Here is a 20800-nt window from a genome sequence, read left to right on the forward strand (position 1 = left end):
CACGATGATGTTTCTATTGACAAAGGCACTAGAAATTGTATGAACTTGTAGAAAGCCATGCAAATTTAAGCCATAAAAGAGTTTATGGTTACTATAGAAAGCCTGCTTTGAGAATTCATCCTAAGGATAGAATCCCGCAGAATGAAGAAGCTGCATTTATGCAAATTTGTAACATCAAAGCCCCTCAAATATTTGGTAGAAATTTAGGGGTTAAATTATAGAAGTTTATTTAATTGAATCTCATTCAACAGTTATGAATCCTGCATGATAACATGAAAAAGTGATTATAATGTGAAAAATTAGAAAATTATATATTACAATTATGTGTATGTGTGAAAGTCACTCAGTCATGTCCCACTCTTTGTGATCCCATGGACTGTACAGTCCATGGAATTCTCCAGGCCAGGATACTGGAGTGGCTAGCCTTTCCCTTCTCCAGGGGATCTTACCACCCCAGGAATCGAACCCAGGTCTGCTGCCTTGCAGACAGATTCTTTACCAGCTGAGCCATAATGATATAAAAAGAAAATAAAATCTTATATGGATATAAATTACAAGCGAGTACATGTTTGTGTTACTAGGGTTATAGAATGAAGAATATTTTAAATTCATTTTCTAGATTTTTCAATGTGCATGCATGTATAAAATGATGACTACTGTTTATTGAGTAATTACTATGTGCCTGGCTCTGTGCAGTATGCATCAGAATATTATCTCATTTTGGCTGCAGATATACTTAGGGCAGGTATTACTCTCCCTGTTAAACAGAGGAGGAGAGTGGAATGTAGAGGATGCCTGAAGTTACGTTAATGGTTGAGCCAAAATTGAAATCTAAATCTGTCTGACTCCAAAGCCATATGTTAACCCTGTACCATACAGTTTGACTGTGTACTTCTTGAAAGAGTATTGAAGAAGAAATTCAAAACAGAAACAGGAAGTGGCTGTCCCATAGTTATGTTTAATTTGGTTTTTAAATGATGACACTGCTGGAGACAATAAAATGATGTAAAAATAAATCAAGAGAGAAAACTATTTGTCATGCTTAGAATGATTCAGAATTGGTACAATAAAATTATTTCCTTAATATCTGAATTTTGGTTTTCCAAGTAGGTTCACCTTAGGACTATTGCTTAATACATGTTGATTAGGAAAACTAAGGCAGTGTTTTAAATTAGAAGCTGGTTATCATGGGGAAACTACATGAGTATATTTAGTCTTTTTTTTTTAAATGTCAGAGGACTTTACAGATTGTAACATGAGTATTTTAAAGGGTGATGCAAAAGAACTTTGAGGACAACTGTGCAGATACTCTGTCAGGCGGGTGCCCATAGATAACCTTTCCATATCTCCCTTTTGTTGAATCTGAGGCTAAATGATTATAGTTTATAAATAGGCTCTTTCTAAGGGATTCCATTCCAATTTCTTGCTATAATCTGGCTCCCACATGGAATTCCCAGTGTAATTTCAATATTTCACAGTCATTAGGGGCTTGGGACCCAGAAGCTCCCAGAAGGGATTACTGAATAGATTTCTCAGAAGGAAAGGGAATTGTTATCTAGTAAGCAGTAAGTCATAATTCACATCCTGAATATCAGTGAAAAGAGAAGATTTACCTTCAAATGACCTGATTTCTTTCTTGATGATCTCCTAAAAATGGAATATATTGAGATGGAAAGGATTCATTCAGCGTTTTCTTCTGGGAATTAGTGGTAAATTGTTTGATTAGGTAGTTTAAGAAATATAAACCTTAAAGGAGATACAAAAGAAATGACCTTTAAGGGCAATAGAAAGAAAACGTTTTGCATGTAGGAAACAAAAATAAAGTAAACACACAATTATTAGAAGAGGAAATCAGTGGGCATCATCTAATGTTTCCTTATTTGAAAAATACAATTTCTAAAAGCTACTTGTACATATAGATTTTAAGGCATTGTACAGATAACCAAAGGTAACTGGAGGCTAACCATCAGAAATGGTGGTCGTAAACTCTATCATGGAAATTTAATGAGACGATTTGTAACTCTGAGCAAATCGTCTCATTAAATTTCCACGATAGAGTCACCAGTTACTGAATACACACCTTTTTGAAGAAAAATAAACTACCTTTTTCTGTTTTGGGTTCCTTAAGAAAGGCTCAGACTGATTGTCGCTCTTCCTCTAACGTGCTACAGTCTCCCCCTCAGCAGAATTATTCTGGTTGCGTATTTACCTAACTAGTGTCCAATCTCTCATTATTTTCAAGAACTAGTCTTGCTTTTGGAACTACAAGGGATGAGGCCAGAGGAACGGTGGGCTCTGCTGCCTTTGTGCTCCCACTGGGAGGGCCCAGGCCTTCCTTCCTCCCCATTCTGCCTGGCGGCCTGGCTCTAGCCTTGCACCAGTGGGTGACACAGAAGCTCCGTGGAGAAGTGCTGCCGGTGACTTGGGTGGAGTGTGTGGCCGCCGTCACAGCACTAGGGGACTGAGGTGGGAGCAGTGGCCTGGCGGCAGCCCGAGGAAAAAAAAAACCACGTAGGTGTTTTGGAGGAATGCTCTTCCATGTTTCGGCTAACAAGAATTAAGTTTTAAGTGTTTGTTTAGGAGCTTTAGCTAAAAACACTGTCTCTTGTAAACTTTGTTTCCTATAAACCTTTGCTGTCTCTGAGTAAACCTTGGCAAGTTCTCAGTACTGGCAAAGTGGAATAGATTGGATTAAGTGTCCTAAAACACTTTAATTATTAACACAATCACCCTATTACAGATGAGGAAGATGAGGAAACTGAAATAGAGAGGTTAAAGGATTTATTCTGGTCAGACGGCAGTTTATGGCAGAGCTGTTTGGCCATTACTCAGAAGCCTTCAGAGATTCTTCCTTTTTATAATGTGAGAAAGGCAAGTGTATGAAAGCTCATCACTCTTCTTCTTAAGCTCCTTGCAGTATCTGCAAGTCTCGCCAGATACTTCTGTTCTTAATTTCCAATGACTGGTTCCACATGTGTGACTATGCTGTCTCCCTGGGACCTGATTTATCTCCTGAGGACCTAAATCAAAAGAGAGACTTCCCTCCCTGCTTGGTAGTGGTCAGGAGAGGGGATGGCTGCAGCCCCAGATGAGCAGTGCTTAGCGGGCTCAGCTGATTAGGATTCCACAGCAACAGTGAGTCGACTGTGTCTTGTTCACCAAGTAGATAACGTAAGGGAGGAATCCAGACAGAGCTGGATGGCCTGATTCTTTTCTGTGTCATTTAGAATGATGAAATGATAAAAAGAAAAAATAATTTTAAAAATCAGAGTTTTTACATATATTCTTCTTGTGCCACTCATGCCACCCATATATAAATACCAGTAGTCTGTATCGTGTGGAACAGGCTTAGGTTGCAGTAATTAATTTTTTAAAAATCTACATGTTAGTGACAAATATCTGAGATAATTAGGAATTCTGTACTGTAGGTATTAGAGTAAGGAAGGAGGGGAAGAAGAAGGGGACAAAAGGATGGCAATTCTCTGTTAAAAGCCTTAAAGACTTTAGTGATACCTGTAGATAATAAGTTGGTTTCTGTGCCATCTTTTTATAACTTATTTTATCTTGGAGGGGTTGAGGAACACATAAGCATAGAGGAAAATGATGTATATGAGATTATATGTATTATATATTATATCAATTTTGACACTAACATTTATTTCTACCAATACTTTTCTCCTTTATTTAGGTGTTGGTAAAAAAAGATGAAAGTGAAAATAAATGTCTCTTCTATGTTCTTTGGGCATAGACACCAAATGTGTTAAAGTAACATTAAAAAAAAAAATTTATTTATTTATTTATGATTTACTTTATTTTTGGCTATGCTGGATCTTTATTGTAGCATGGGCTTTTCCCTAGTTGTGGAGAGCAGAAGCTATTCTCTAGCTGCAGTGTGTGGAGAAGGCAATGGCACCCCACTCCAGTTCTCTTGCCTGGAAAATCCCATGGAGGGAGGAGCCTGGTAGGCTGCAGTCCATGGGGTCGCGAAGAGTCAGACTTGACTGAGCGACTTCACTTTGACTTTTCACTTTCATGCATTGGAGAAGGAAATGGCAACCCACTCCAGTGTTCTTGCCTGGAGAATCCCAGGGATGGGGGAGCCTGGTGGGCTGCCGTCTCTGGGGTCACACAGAGTCGGACACGACTGAAGTGACTTAGCAGCAGCAGCAGCTGCAGTGTGTGGGTGTCTCATTGTGGTGGTTTCTCTCATTGTGGAGTACAAGCTTCAGCAGTTGCAGCTCCTAGACTCCAGAGCACAGGCTCAATAGTTGTGATGCACAAGCTTAGTTGCTTGGCAGCATGTGGGATCTTCCTGTACCAGGGATTGAACCGTGTCTCCTGCTTTGGCAAGTGGATTCTTCACCATTGAGCCATCAGGGAAGCCCTAAAATAACATTTTTAATTGTAACTTTTACTCAGTGGTAACCTAATTTGTTAGTCTCTTTTAGGGTTAGTTTGTATGCTGGTAAAAAATTATATGTGAGTTTTTCTGTATTTTTATTTCTTGTGATTTTTAAAGTACAGACTTCTGATTAATAAAATCTTCTAAGCTTTCTTTGCATTTTTTTTGGAATTCAGAATATGGAACAATAAAATATAATTCTGTAATCTCAGATCCCCAAGTCACTGAGAACTACAACTTTATATAAAGGCTAGCAAGTAATTTCTTTATCTCCATCATCATCATCATTGTAATTATCAAAAAGTATTTGAGGCATTTATGTGTATGTTACCATGTCTTTTGTTACTGTACAAGGTAAAATAAGTTGGCTAACATCTCACCTCTAAGATTTTATAATCTAAGATGGAAGAATTGAAACAATGAGCATAAAAGTCATCCAGAGAGCTGACCAAATATTGAACAGAAAGGTACAATATTATCTTAAGAATATGAATAATACATTGGGTGATTTTACTTTGGCTCAAGTGAAAGACAAATTGTGAGTTATGTTTTTTTTACTGTGCTAGAAAGGGGAATCTTTACTTTGTTCTTAAAAATTTTGTTATATCCAGATAACTTCTGAACTCTGTTGGGCATAGATATAAAAGGAAAGTGACATTGATAATGATAAATACACATACCTACAATCAATTAATCTTTGACAAAGGAGGCAAGGATAGACAATGAGAAAAAGTCTCTTCAGCAAATGGTGTTAGGAAAGTTGGGACAACCACATGTAAATCAGTGAAGTTAGAATATACCCTCTCACCATACACAAAAATAAACTCAAAATGGCTTAAAGACAAACATTAAGACATGACACCATGACACTCCTAGAAGAGATCATAGGCAAACATGCTCTAATATAACTTGCACCAATGTTTTCTTCACTCAGTCTCCCGAGGCAATAGAAATAAAAGCAAAAACAAACAAATGGGACCTAATCAAACTTACAGGCTTTCACACAGCAAAGGAAACCACAGACCAAATGAAAAGACAGCTTATAGAATGGAAGAAAATATTTGCAAACAATGTGACTCACAAGGGCTTAATTTCCAAAACATACAAACAGCTCATACAACTATAACTCAACAACAGCAGAAACAACCAATCAAAACATGGGCAGAAGACCTCAATGTCTTCTTTCTGCAGAGAAGAAATACAAATGTCTAATAGGCACATAAAAAAGATGCTCAATATCACTAATTTTTAGAGAAATGCAAGTCAAAATGACAATGAGGTACTACCTCACATCAGTCAGAATGGCAATTATCAAAAAGTCACAAATAACAAAATGCTTGAGAGGGTATGGAGAAGAGGGAACCCTCCTATACTGCTGGTATGAATGTAATTTGGTACAGCCACTATGGGAAACAGTATGGAGGTTCCTCAGAAAGCTAAAAATAGAGTTGCTGAATGATCCAGCAATTCTCTTCCTGGACATATATCCAGACAGAACTCTAATTCAGAATGATACATGTACCCCTCCATTCACAGCAGCATTATTCACAATAGCCAAGACATGGAAACAAATGTCCATTGACAGATGAATTGATAAAGAAGATGCAGTACATGTATATAATGGAATGCTACTCAGCCATAAAAATGAATGAAATAATGCCATTTGCAATAACATGATGGACCTAGAGATTATAAAGTGAAGTAAGTTAGAAAAAGAAAGACAACTACCATAGAATATCACTTATATGTGGAATCTAAAATATGACACAAATGAAACTCTTAGATCATAGGCAAAACACCTGTCTATGAAATAGATAAATTCACCTATCTATGGAATAGAAACAGATTCAGGGACAAGGAGAACAGACTTATGGTTGCTAAGAGGGAGGAGGTTGGGAAAGGGATGGAGTGGGAATTTGGGGTTAGCAGATATAAGCTAATGTATATGGAATGGATAAACAACAAGTTTCTGGTAATTAGGAAAATTTTAGGCATGACTGGAACAACGTTCATATGTGAATCTACTTTTTCAACTGTAAACTTTTTGGACTCTAAATACTGTAGATCGAGCATTTCCAATAAAAATTTAGCAGCTAAATTGAGACAGGCTGTAAGTGCAAAATATACACTGGATATCCAAGACTTGATGTGAAGAAAAACGTGTAAAGTATCTCATTAAAACTTTTAAATATTGATTACATGTTGAAATTATAGTATTTTGGATATATTGTGTTAAACAATGTGATTATTTAAATTTTTTATTTTAAATTTATTTTTAAATTAGAGGATAACTGCTTTACAATGTTTTATTAGTTTCTGCTGTACAACAATGTGAATCAGCTATGAGTATACTTATATGCAGGCTTCCCAGGTGTCTCGGTGGTAAAGAATCTTCCTGCCAGTGCAGGAGATGCAGATTTGATCCCTAGGTCAGGAAGATCCCGTGGAAAAGGAAATAGCAACCCACTGCAGTATTCTTGCCTGGGAAATCCCATGGACAGAGAAGCCTGGTCGGCTATACTCCATGGGGTCGCAAAGAGTTGAATAGGACTTAGCAACTATACAACAAAAACAATGCATATATCCTCTACCTCTTGAGTCTCCCTCCCATCACCCCCCTATCCCACCCCTCTAGGTCATCACAGACACCAAGCTGAGCTTCCTGTTCTATACAGCAGCTTCCCACTAGCTATCTGTTTCACACATGATAGTGTATATATGTCAATGCTACACTCTCAATTAGTCCCATGTGCTCCTTCCCCCCACCCCCGCCCATGTCCACAAATCTGTTCTCTACATCTCCGTCTCTATCCCATGATTAAAATTAATCTCACCTATTTTTACTTTTTAAGTGTGGCTACTAGAAAATTTTAAATATGTGGCTCATGTTCCCATCTGACAGTACTGACTTAGAATTCCTGTGCTGTGCTATGTGTTTTTCTGTTAAAAGGCAATGAAGTGGTGATGGTGTGGCCTCAAAAAGTCACTTAATATGCTGAAATTAATCAGTATAGCTGAATGGTGATATGTAGTAAGTTAAGGAATATGGAACTAAATGTACTATTTGGAGAGAAATAAATGATGAGTCAACTTCAAGCAACCACTTACTAATGTAAGGGCTGAAATATACTTTATAAGTGGCCAAACTATCAGACTTGCACATTGTCAGTGGGGCCCCATATTGATAATCCCCTTTGGAAAACAGTATTGCAGTGCTTATTACCTTGACCTATATGAGATTACCTATATTTGATTGGTCTTGACTTAACAAAAACAGCAGTTTCTGTGGCTTAATCTAAAAATATCAAGAACCTCTGAAGCAGGGCAGCTGAAGCCTGTGCTCTGGACAACCTAGAGGGATAGGGTGGGAAGGGAGGTGGGAGGGGGCATTCAAGATTGGGGGGACACATGTATACCTATGGCCTGTTCATGTTATGTATGGCAAAAACCATCACAATATTGTATAATAATTATCCTCCAGTTAAAATAATTAATTTGAAAAAGCCACCATTCTTCTCAGGACCACCTCCTCAGAGCATCTGTCCTAAGTAAATACACACATGCATGCACACACACGAATGTGTATGTTTGTCTAACGTGTGGAATATGTATGTATGAATGTAGGACCCATGGTAGCTAGACTCCAAGAATCCCTCAAATGTCCCACATTCTGGCATTCTCACCCTGGTACAGTCCCTCCCATATCACACCAGGATTGATCTGTGTTACCACTAGACTGCAGCAGAAACAATGGTCTGCCACTTCTGAGCATGGGTGACCAGCTTTATAAGCCTTTACAATGATTCTGTTTTGGGGGTCTCTCATCACTTTGCTGGAGGGAAGCCACTGCTATGACATGAGGACCCTCAGGTAGCCCAAGGAAAGGCCTGTGTTGTAAGGTCTTTGACAGCCAGCAAGAAATGGAGCTTTCTAGAACTATGTGGGTGAGCTTGGAAGCAGATACTACCCCAATTGTGCCTTCAGAGATGACTGCAGCCCCCACAGACAGTGTAGTAGCAATTTCACGAGAAATTCCAAGCCTGAACCACCCAGCTAGACTGCTCATGGATTTCTGACCCACAGAAAGTGTGTGAGAGAAAATGATGCTTTAAGTCGCTGAGTTTGGATCAGTTGGTATGTAGCAGTGCTTAAATGGGCTTCCCTGGTGGCTCAGAGGTTAGAGCGTCTGCCTCCAATGCTTGAGACCCAGATTTGATCCCTGGGTCGGGAAGATCCCCTGGAGAAGGAAATGGTAACCCACTCCAGTATTCTTGCCTGGAGAATCCCATGGACAGAGGAGCCTGGCCGGCTACATAATCTTAAAGCACTGTACTTAATAATGCAAAACCCCAAACCCACAAAACAATTAAGTGTCCTGAGTTGGGGGATGGTTAAATAAACTATAGCATATTTGCTCAGTGGGATATTATGCAATTATTAACACTGTTGGGGCAGCTCATCCTCAGGAATAAAAGTGGACAGTGGAGGCCCAAGGGTAACTTCAAGGAACCACTCAGGAGTCATACCAAGAACTGCTGGCCAGGGAGCCTTTGTATGAAAACGTCCTGTACACTTTCTAACCATCTAGTATTTTGTTTCTGTTTCCTCTCTCCTTTGTGTGTTCTCATAGAGAATTCCGCTAGGGCACAGCTGACCCTTTACTGTTTAGCCTCCTCTGTTAGCCTGAGCTCCTAGGGGCCTGAAGCAAATAACAAATGCCAATGAAGTTTGAAGGTTCAAAGTTTAATAAAATCTTTTTAAAAATCTTAAAATCCACTTAAGATTGTTTTGTTTTGTTTTTGCAGATTGTAGGTAGAGTGAAACTACAGTCGTGGTTGCAATATTATATAAAGCAAGTGGAAATGTATTTTTTGTTTGGGTGTTTTTTTTGTGGGGGGTGCTGTGCCACACGGCATGTGGAATTTTAGTTCCCTGACCAGGGATTGAATCCACATCCCCTGTGTTGGAAACACGGAGTCTTAAACTTAACCTGGATTGCCAGGGAAGTCCCTAAAGCAAGTGGAAATGAATGGAAACATTTCTAGATACAAAAAGCATATTTTATAAAAAGCTGATTCCAAGTAATTTATTGTTTCATCCCAAGAGCCCTCCAGACCCTCTCTGTAGGTCTGCCTTCTTTCATTCAGCCTAGTCTCAGCTGTTGAGTAGTTATAAGTGTGAAACTGAAAGTCACTAAAATTGGGGTTTTAAAAATTGCTTTATATCTTATGCTACTGATTATCTTCCAAGGCCATACCAAAGTCTTTGTTTTTTCCCCACCTTCTCTTTTCTCTCATCTCCACTTCTTGACTTTTCCTTTCCGTATTTTGAAGCTTTTTTTTTTTTTATGCTTGAGCCTTGTATAAGTGTGCCATCTTTCCAGCTGATTGTAATTTTTTACTAAGGCCCCATTAACTCCACATCAATGGCTTATTTGACTCACTTGACTTTTTAAAGGAGCTAGAATTATTTAACCTTCAAAGCATATGTATGTATTTATGTATGGATGGATGTACATTAACCTTTAATCTCTCAAACACTCAACCCATGTGTAAGGGTTAGATGGATGGTTCTGAAGATTGGGTGGAGAGAAATGGTATGGAAATGATGAGCAGGAAAAACGGCATTTGTGAGGGTGGGGGATAAATAAAAGTCATAGATTAGATTTTTTTCATAATGATATGCAAATTCCTTCTACTTTTTCACACTCCCACCTGCAATTGGAGATGTCGACTTCTCAACTCAGAATTATAGCTCTAGTTAACTGTAAACTACAGGAGAATGTTGCCTCTCTCAGATGTATTGGTGTAGATAAAGGTTTCTTGCTAGCTGGGTTCCATGTCTGCCTCCTCCTCTTTACATCCCTGTGTAATCTGCTTCCACGTTGCACCAAAGATATATAGCAGAAGTGATGGTATGTGCCTTCTGAGCTTAGATTATGAAAGACTACAGCTTTTGTCTTGGGTTCTCTCCTTTGGATCTCTCACTCTTGGGGAAGCCTCATCGGGAGCAGCCTATGGAAATACCCAGAAACAGGGAGGAACTGATGCCTTCTTCCAACATTCCCATTGCTGTGCTGGGAAAAGATGCTGTAGACCCAGTCAAGCCTGTGATACCTGCAGCCCTAGCTAATGGCTTGATTGCAACCTCGTGAGAGGTCACCGCCGGAACCTCCAGCTGAGCTGCTCCCAGATTCCTGACCTATAGAAACAATAAGACTATACATGCTTCCTGTTTTAAGCAGCTGAGTTTGGTGTGATGTTACATAGCAGTAGGTAACGACCCATTGTAAACAATGGGTTAGACCAAAAACTAGACAAATTCTTCTACTTGGGATTTCACATTTCTAAAGTCAAACTGGAGTATGCTGTGTTGTGCTTAGTTGCTCAGTCACGTCTGACTCTTTGCAACGCCACGGATTGTAGCCCATCAGGTTCCTCTACTGGAGTGGGTTGCTATGCCCTCCTCCAGTGGATCTTCCCAACCCAGGGATTGAACCCAGGGCTCCTGCACTGCAGTCATTCTTTACAGTCTGAGCCACCAATGGTCAGCATATAACCAACTTTGGTGATTGCAACTCTGTATTTGTTTTGACTGTGATTTCACCAAATCATGAAAAACTTGGTTGAATGGCTTGATAATGTAAGATTAACATCATAAGTTGTAGCCAAATCTTAAATCTTTTTTTAACCTGCTTTATTTCAAAAAGGTTTTGAAGTAATACAGTTATGTGTTTTACAGCCAGATGCAAAACCAGCCTATCTTTTAAACCGATAAATAGGGCAAACTAAATGCAAAGAAATAATGATTCATAATTTTATTTTTAATGAAGCAAATACTGTAAAACAAAACTTTTTGTTGGGTTTAAAAACAGTGAGTTACAAGCAGTGTTTGGAAAAATATATAGCAATAAAGTTAAAAGAAATTAGAGTCCCTGAGGTGTTTGAGTTGCCTAATTACTTTTGAATTAGTGTACTAAATGTATATACATATTTTTTCCTTTCTTTTTTCTTTGTGGAGAACCTCTTCATTTTGAGTCCTTCTTGTGAGTTCTCATAATGGATCACTTAATTTTGCTCAAATTCTTCCCTCCTACTTGCCATTGTGAGCAGGGAAATTAGCTGAGTATCATAATATATGTTTAGATTAATCCTTTTTTTATAAGCCAGTTTTTAGGTTTTTGTCAGTTTCTTGGAATTCACCTCTGAATTTTCTTATATTACCACAATAATGGTTCTTCCTTTATGACTCCACAACATGTCTTCAAGAATCAAAAGTAGAGAGAACTACACCTTTTCACATCCAGAAAGTCCCCACAGCTCATTTCAGAAGGTTTTAAGCCTAAGATTGTAAAATGATGAACATACTTTATTTGGCCCGCACTGTGTTGTTTTAAGGGGCTTCCCAGGTGGCACTAGTGGTAAAGAACCCATCTGCCAATGCAGGAGACATAAGAGAAATAGATTCGATCCCTGTGTTGGGAAGATCTCCTGGGGCGGGGCATGACAACCCACTCCAGTATTCTTGCCTGGAGAATCCCATGGATAGAGGAGCCTGGCGGGCTACAGTCCATGGAGGTCGCATAAGAGTCAGACACGACTGAAGTGACTGAGCACGCATGCATGCATGTTGTCTTACACAGTGGTTTTTTTGTTTTGTTTTGTTTTTTAAAGTTTCCAAAACTTAAAAACAAGGCAATCATATATCTGGCTTCTCTGGAAAAATCCAAGGATCTGACCGCAGTTAGGTCTGCATTGCCACGCGGCAGCGCTGGGCTGAAGAAGCCGAGTAGTTGGTACTCCTTGTATCTGGTGTATGTGTTTTTCCAGTTTACTATGCTCGCCACTCGGTTATTGTTCCTCTGGCTTCACTTAATTTAATTACTTGCCTGGGCCCTGTCTTTACCACTGCTGATCTAACCAAACCAAGAGCTGTAACAGTTAAGAGGGGTGAAGGCCATGGTGGTTGTTTAGTCGTGTCCAACTCTTTTGTGACCCCATGGACTGTAGCTTACCAGACTCCTCTGGGGTCCATGGGTTTTCCCAGGCAAGAATACTGGAGTGGGTTGCTGTTTCCTTCTCCAGGGGATCTTCCCAACCCAGGGACTGAACCTACAGCTCCTGCCTTGGCAGGCGAATTCTTTACCACTGAGCTGCCAGAGAAGCCCTAAGGCCATGATGAGCACTGTTAAAGCAAAATCACTTTTGCCTGATGCACCTGGTTTTACCTGTACCTATTATACGCTGATGGACTTTCCTGTCTGTGTTGTTCCTGTCTAGTTAGCATAAAGTCATTTATAATATTTGATTCATCCAGCTTTAGATACTAGTAATCTTATGAATGTTGTTGATCTCAAATGTCCCCCCTTTTATCTGTGTCTCTTTTTGTTCAAAAAATTAAATCTAAAGTCATACTGAGCTTGTCACAGTTCCATAGAGATGGCTGCCTCATTTCCTTCACTCAGCAATGAGGTATTGAGGCCGAAGAGAACTAGTTATTCCTTGGCTGAAAATAGCTGACCGTCAGATTTGAGGACTATATATCAGTTGTCTACATGCATGCAATCAATGGCTTCAATTATTATTTATGAATAAGGAAGGTGCTATTGGATACCTTTATTTCCACTGACAATTTGAAGCCTAAAAAATTGTTTAAATTGAATAACACTTAGCATTTTAAAAATGTAATATTTTAACTGTAACAAAGGCATGAATAAGACAAGAAGGAAAGTGTGAAAAAGTGAATAGTATTTCTAGAATATATTTGTAATTTTCAAAGAATAATTATGCATTCTTTCCTAATTTGTTTAAAGGAGATATACATTCCCACCATTTTTAAAAATAAGAAACTTTTTTCCATATTGAGAAGTAAGCTAAAGTATTTATATTTCTTTTTCCTTTATAATAATAATGTTAGTATAGTTAGCCCCAGCAGTAGCTATGTGTATAGTCAAAGACATGTTCATATTTCTTTTATTTTTTAAAAGTAATTACATTGAAGAAAATTTGGCAAATAGAGAAGAAAATATATCACCAATAGTGCCATAAACCCCACTGAAATCCTGTTAATGTGTTGGTATAACAGGAAACCTTTTTTCTCTGTTGTTGTTGTTTTTTTTTTTTTTGGCATAACTACTTCTAATCCTGCTGGTTATGTAACAGTATATGATTATGTCACATGTTCTTGCATAAAAGAAGATATAGTTGTTAAAAATTCACTTTTTGAAGATTCATTTAAAATTTACAAGGAGGTTAAGATATTTTCCCACACTGAAAATAAATTTCTTGGCTTGTTTTTTCCCCTGGTCAAAACTTTTATGAACATCTGTACACATCAGTCTTTGATTTCCAAAGTGTAATAATTAATTAAACAACCCAAACTCATTTCCATATTAGAGTTAAAATGAATTCTGTGAGATTTCTCCTATGGGGAGTAACTTTAAAAAATGTATTTATTTGGTTGTGTTGAGTCTTAGTTGCCTCAAGCAGGATCTTTTAGTTGCAGCTTGTGGGATTGAGTTCCCTGACCAGGGACTGAACCCGGTCCCCTGGGTTGGGAGCACAGAGTCTTAGCCACTGACCACCAGGGAAGTCCTCTCTGGGTATTAACTTTTAAGTATACCAGATTTTTGTAAGGGTTTCAGTTATTCCTGCCTTTTTTTTTTTTAAGAATAGAAAAGTATAGGGAAGAAGAAAAGGGGAGATGGAAGGAAAATGGGAAGCCCTGCCTGAAATTGCACCCTGTGTATATTTCCCCAAACACTCCCCGTCCTTGACTCCCAGCCCCACTCTGCACTGCGGTCTGTTCACACATTCACCTTTAGTAAAGTCCACCAGGACAGAACAATGTTTTACTCTATTTGGCTTCTGCAAGATCTGACTAACCAAGTTTCTGGCACACAGTAAGCATGTCATGAACACTAAATGACCAGAAAAAAGAGCAAAATATGTGCATACACCAAGCCTGAGAGAGGACAGAATCATATCAGTATGGCTGGGGCTGTAAGTCAGACTATCAACCACATGGCTTAAGCCTGAGGATGTTTTTCATTTCACATGACGCAAAATTCAGAGTCAGGGCCATTCCAAGGTTGGTTATGCAGCTGAACAGTGTCACGGGGGACCCAGATGTTTCTTATTTTTGTACTCAGCCATCCTCAGCATATTGGCGATTTCTCCTATTACAGTTGCAAGATGGATGTAGGAGTTCCCAGATGTCATTTGCAGGCAGATGTACCCATGTCCAGCACAGATGAGGTGGTGTTTCCTCCTGTGTATCTCTGTTTATTACAGAGGAAAATCTGTCACAGATGCTTCCAGCTGACTTCTGCCCAGGTCCCATTTGCCAGGATTGGTTCACAAGCCATGCCCTGACTAACAAGAAGCCAAGTGCGACTGGTACAGAAATACCAGAGGAAGCGATGGTATGGAAGAGAAGAAAGGTACACCATGGGAAAAAAGAGCAGTAGAGGCAGGATGAAATAGTTAGCCTGTGGTTTGTGTAATATATGTGTAGTATGGCTTGCATTATTCTAATGTAATATGTATATGTACTCTTACCTATATATATGTCTTGTACCCAGTATATGTATGAAAGTGGTTGAACAGTATTGTTTATTAATAACAATGTGTGCCATCTAAGAGCAGAGCCAGGTTTTGAAGGACCATGTAAACTGGAGAGGTAAAGTATATGAAACTCAAGTACAGCATTGATTGCTAGGCCCCATCCAGGTCCCCAGAAGCTTCATTCCCTTCAGGAAAGCCTTTCTTTGGTTCCCTCCTCATCCTTCCCATTATTTAGCATCACTATTTCAGAAAGAATGGAAAACAGCTTTAGATGGGAATGGGTAACAAGCTAGAAAAACTGGGGAGTTCAGGGAAAGGAGGATAATGGTACTCAATTATTCAAGGAAAGAATAAAATGTATGGGAGTTACAACGATAATATTTGTTTTAAAGAACTTTGTTTTCATTAATAGTACTTTTAGTTGTTCACTGTATATTCTTTACTCTTAGAAACAGTGTGTAAAAATGAATATACATACATAGATAAAGTAATCCTTATGCTTTCTCAAAATATGTAGCCCAGTAGAGTGACCTTGAACAATGTGGGAGTTAGAGGTGCTGACCCTCCCTGGAGTGGAAAATCTTGAGTATAATTTATAATCAGCCTTCATATTATCACTTCCTGCATGTCTGAGATTCTGAATCCAATCAACCACTGATGGTGCAGTACCGCAGAGTTTATCATTGAAAAAGCCCACCTGCAAGTGTACCCACCTGGATCAAATCCAGTGTTGTTCAAGGGTCACCTGGATATATAGATTCCAGGCACCCTTGTATATGGCTATATAAAGTTGATGTTACCATACAACAGGGAGGTCTGGCATGCTGCAGTCCATGGGGTCACATAGAGTCAGACACAATGGGGCGACTGAACAACAGCAACAACCATACCACACCTGTATAATTTAATTGAATTAAATGAACATGCTAATTATTAAAGTAGAATATAAAAATTATATCTGGAAATTGCATGATATCACACCTTTATGTTTTCTTCCCTTTTCCCTTGGGAAGAAAGGGTGATCACCTGCTTTACCTGCTATATTGTTGGTCTTCAGGGAATGGCAGTAGAATCTCAAAGAGGTTTCCGAGGAATGTCTTCTATTGATTTGAGGTGGATATTCCAGTCAGTTGCTGCTGTTGTCTTTTTTTTTTTAATTAAAAAATTATTTTTTATTTTTACTTTTTGGGCATACTGTGCAGTAAGTGAAATCTTATTTCCCTGAACAGGGATTGAACTCATGCTCCCTGTAGTAAAAGCAGAGTCTTAACCACTGGACCACCAAGAGAGTCCCCTCCCTACCCTTTTTTTAAAAGACATATTCCTCTTATCTGCCTCTGGTTCTTGAGATTACATATTAACTTCCCATTGTATTTCATATTTCACACTGGATTTTTAAATTGAAACATATTTGCTAATCAGTGTAGTGTTAATTTGTAGAAGTGTATCATTTGCACCAGCGTTGAGTGATTCTGGCACATAATAACCTTCCATTAATACTTGTTTAATGAAAGAATGAGTGAATCGTTTGTACAATATGGGACTTCTCAGATAATTATAATAATTGAAGGAAAACAAGTGTTGGACACTAACCTTCATTTTCTAACATTATTTCCTTTTAGAAAATGTGATATTACCAGTTGTTTGAAAAATTAAAGACTCTTCTTTAAAGACTAAGTGATATGCTGAATTGATAATTTGGCTATTGACATAAATTGTCCAGGAGTGGAATTGCTGGGTCATATGATAATTCTGTTTTTAGTTTTTTGAGCCCTCTCCATACTGTTCTCCATAGTGGCTGTACCGATTTACATTCTGCTGTGTGGTGACCTAAATGGGAAAGAAATCTAAAAAAGAGGGGATATATATGTATAACTGATTCACTTTGCTGTACAGCAGAAACTAATGTAACATTGTAAAGCAACTATACTCCAATAAAATTTTTTTTAAATAACAAAAAAGATATAAATTGTCAAGCTGCTACACATCTGAGAAAATGAGAACATAATTTGAAAGGAAGAGGTTGTAGAAATGGGTGTATGTGATTCAGTAAGAGAGTCCATGAACACGAGAGTAGGATCTGTAACTAGGTAGTGTATTTTATGCTTCTAAAAAGACATTTTTTACACATATATGGGTCTGCCTGTTTGCCTCACATTCTCTGTAATTTAAAAACGGTGTTATTTTTTTATAGCTGTTATTCTTGGACACCCAAGTAAATCAACATGTATATTCAAAAGATATTATTTCTGACATATCAAATGCTTATGATTAGTTTCTTTGATGTTAAAATTTATATATATTAAATCCTGTTGTTTGGTTATAGTTCTCATTTTTTAAAATGTTTTTGTATGTACAGCAAAAATGCACCTTTTGTGTACAAAGTTTTAAAAAATCTTTTAAAAGTACAATAAGATGAAAGGAATTAAAAAATCGACATTACTGGCACGAGATTCATGTTAATGTTTACTCATGTAAACAGTACAAAATACTGCCTAATTAGTGTGGTTGGTAAATTTTTGGTACTTTAATTTTCTCTGTTATTGTAAACCATGCATAAAATGCTTGCCTATTGAGAAGTGCAGAATTGTCAGAGCTTAAACAGCTGACATCTGCTTACTCTCTTAAAAAAAAAAAAAAAAAGAATAACAAGCCATTTCAGCCTAATCTACCTCAAATGTGTTCATGTAAATGGAGGTCCATCTATTGACCTGTATTCTTTTCAGCTTGCGATTGGCCCACATGGTTCATGAAACCAGGAAGGCTGATTTGAAATGCAGATGTCGAGACAGTGAAGTACACCCTTCCCTTTTTGCTTTGCTGTATCTGTCAGGGTGAAAAGTGGCTTGTACAAGGGTCAGTCACCCATACTCACTTAATTACTTTTCTTGGACCCACAGAGCTGTCACAAGCTGTGGTGGATGCGGGAGCTGTTCCTCTTTTAGTGCTCTGTATCCAGGAGCCAGAAATTGCTTTGAAAAGGATTGCTGTTTCAGCCCTCAGTGATATCGCGAAGCATTCTCCAGAGTTAGCACAGACAGTGGTGGATGCAGGAGTGATTGCTCACTTAGCCCAGATGATCCTGAACCCTGATGCTAAGCTGAAGGTATTTAAAAATAAAGTTGAGAAACAAACAAACCAGGATTCCAATAATCTAAGAAAATGGAAACAATATGTGTGCAGATGGATAGTATGCATTTTTAGATATTAGTAAATTATCATGCAAAACAGGTCTGGGTATATTACGTACTTGGGTCCTTTCGAAACTATGCTGTAAGGACTGGACAATCAAGATGTGACTGGGGAAAAGTACATGCAATGTTGAAAACTAGAAGTAACATCAGAATTAATAATTAAAGTAAGGAATCATGTCACAATTAAACCTCAGGGTTAGAAGGGACCTAAAGGTTTTCTAGCCCACTATTATATTTATGTTTCCTATGAAAATGGCCATATTAGTCTTTCGAGCTTTCTAAAATTTAATTTTCAGTTAATAGTCACCAATTATACTTTCATATTATAATAGTTATGTTCTATAAGATATTAAGATTGTCAGTGTTAATTAGACAATGTAAAATTCTTTAAAATGATAACAGCCACATGCCCAAAGTTCTGCTTGATCATGTTTGTATTACATTACTGTACTTATCATAAACTAATGATTTAAGTAGTGCATAATTAAGAAGTAATATTCACCCAAAGATCATATTCTTTGACCAGCCTCAATAAGTAAATATTTAAATAGTCAATAGTGTGAACTAAGATGTTCAACTTGGAAATTAGGAAATTTAAGAAATTGAGTATTTAAGTATACGAGTAGGAGGTGAATACTTCAAGACTGTTAGCTTATGTTGGATTTTTGATTATTTCTTCCTCTTTATAAAGGAATTTGAATGTGTACAAAGCTGTTTAAATTACGTCTGAACTACGCAGTGGACCCTGTGTAACGTTTGGGTTTGGTTTTTGTTGAACAGCGTCAGGTCCTTTCAGCTCTCAGTCAGATTGCGAAACATTCTGTGGATCTGGCAGAAATGGTGGTCGAAGCAGAGATTTTTCCAGTGGTACTTACGTGTCTGAAGGACAAAGATGAATACGTGAAGAAAAACGCTTCTACTTTAATTAGAGAGATTGCAAAACATACACCCGAGGTAAAACAAGGGGAAAAGAAATCAGCTTCAAAATATAACCACATACTGTTAGTTTTAGTTATTAAGCAGGACATCAATTTGTTGACAGGGCCCCGGGTGGTGTCACGTGTTGTGAGGGTTTCTCACCCTTAGCACAGTGGACGTTTTGGATGAGATGATCCTTGTCGTGGAGGAGGGGGGGGAATGTCTGTATCCTGTAGGGTGAATGTTCAGCAGCATCTCTGGCCTCTGCCCACTAGATGCTAGTAGCACCCCTCCCCTAAGTTGTGACAATCAAAAATGTCCCCATGTATAACCAGCTATCTCCAAGGGGACAAAAGTGCCCCCACTTGAGAACCACTGGGTTGTAGCAATGGAGTTTGAGTCTGAAATCTCAATTTTTAATCATTAATCATTGTCTGCTTTCCATTTCTAAGTTGTAGGGACCGTGGACCTTTGTTGTCCTGTCACTCTAGGTCATCTGGGTGTAGTGAGAGATAGTGCCCCTCCAGGTTGGGAGAGATCACCAACTCCCTGCTCAGCTGCTCATACATACACAGTGGTTCCTGCTCTGGGTTCTTAGATGGGGGAAAAATAGAGATGAGGCAAACTTGGGTAGATTCTGAAGTTGGTCTTTTTCTGTGCATATTTTCACGAATCCATTTCATTTCACCAAACTCTTCAGTATTTATTCTTTATTTCACCCAACATCTTTATCTGCTTGAGATTTTTCAAGATTGGAGTGCCAACAGCTAGTGATCATTGCTAGCAAAGGACAAATAATGAGGCTAGAATATTTCAAGTTTGACCTCATCTTTCAGTATTGAGTGATTAATCTGTTTCATACTCACGCATTGTGTGGAGGGGGTGGGGAACGGTTTCAGCAGTTAGCGAGTTATGAACTAGCCCTAGGTTTAGTGTTTATGTGAGGAACTTTGACATCTATTACGATAAGGATAAAAATCATGTAAGAAAAATTGAACAGCAGAGAGGCTCACAGTGAGCATATTCTGTAATTAGAAATAGCAGGATTGTTATCCTTGTATATTTCTTTGATAAATATAATACTTTGGAATGATATTTCAGATTGTGTTGTTTAGCCCTTAAGTTGTGTCCGACTCTTTTGCGACCCCATGGACTGTAGCCTGCCAGGATCCTCTGTCCATGGGATTTCCCAGGCAAAAATACTGGAGTGGGTTGCCATTTCCTTTTCCAGGGGATTTTTCTGACCCAAGGATTGAACCTGAGTCCCCTGCCTTGGCAGGTGCATTCTTTACCACTGAACCACCATTTTTTAGGTCTGAAATTTTAAAATTTGGCAATGCTAACTTAATAGTATCAGACATCCTGGAATGTGAAGTCAAGTGGGCCTTAGAAAGCATCACTACGAACAAAGCTAGTGGAAGTGATGGAATTCCAGTTGAGCTATTTCAAATCCTGAAAGATGATGCTGTGAAAGTGCTGCACTCAATATGCCAGCAAGTTTGGAAAACTCAGCAGTGGCCACAGGACTGGAAAAGGTCAGTTTTCATTCCAATCCCAAAGAAAGGCAATGCCAAAGAATGCTCAAACTACTGCACAATTGCACTCATCTCACACGCTAGTAAAGTAATGCTTAAAATTCTCCAAGCCAGGCTTCAGCAATATGTGAACCGTGAACTTCCAGATGTTCAAGCTGGTTTTGGAAAAGGCAGAGGAACCAGAGA

General features: G+C 38.5%; 1 protein-coding gene across 6 annotated transcripts in view; it reads left to right on the plus strand.

Annotated features, from left to right (window-relative positions):
- The window catches only part of SPAG6 (sperm associated antigen 6), a 111131-nt gene that overhangs the window by 17631 nt on the left and 72700 nt on the right, over positions 1 to 20800 (plus strand). For all 6 annotated transcript variants that reach the window (XM_060397326.1, XM_004014220.6, XM_060397327.1 and 3 more), the window contains exons 5-6: positions 17868 to 18073; positions 18942 to 19115. In XM_060397326.1, coding sequence (XP_060253309.1) covers positions 17868 to 18073; positions 18942 to 19115 — 380 coding nt within the window. The remainder of the gene's footprint in view (positions 1 to 17867; positions 18074 to 18941; positions 19116 to 20800) is intronic.

Source organism: Ovis aries, chromosome 13 (genome assembly GCF_016772045.2).
Source record: "Ovis aries strain OAR_USU_Benz2616 breed Rambouillet chromosome 13, ARS-UI_Ramb_v3.0, whole genome shotgun sequence".
Classification (NCBI taxonomy): Eukaryota; Metazoa; Chordata; class Mammalia; order Artiodactyla; family Bovidae; genus Ovis; species Ovis aries.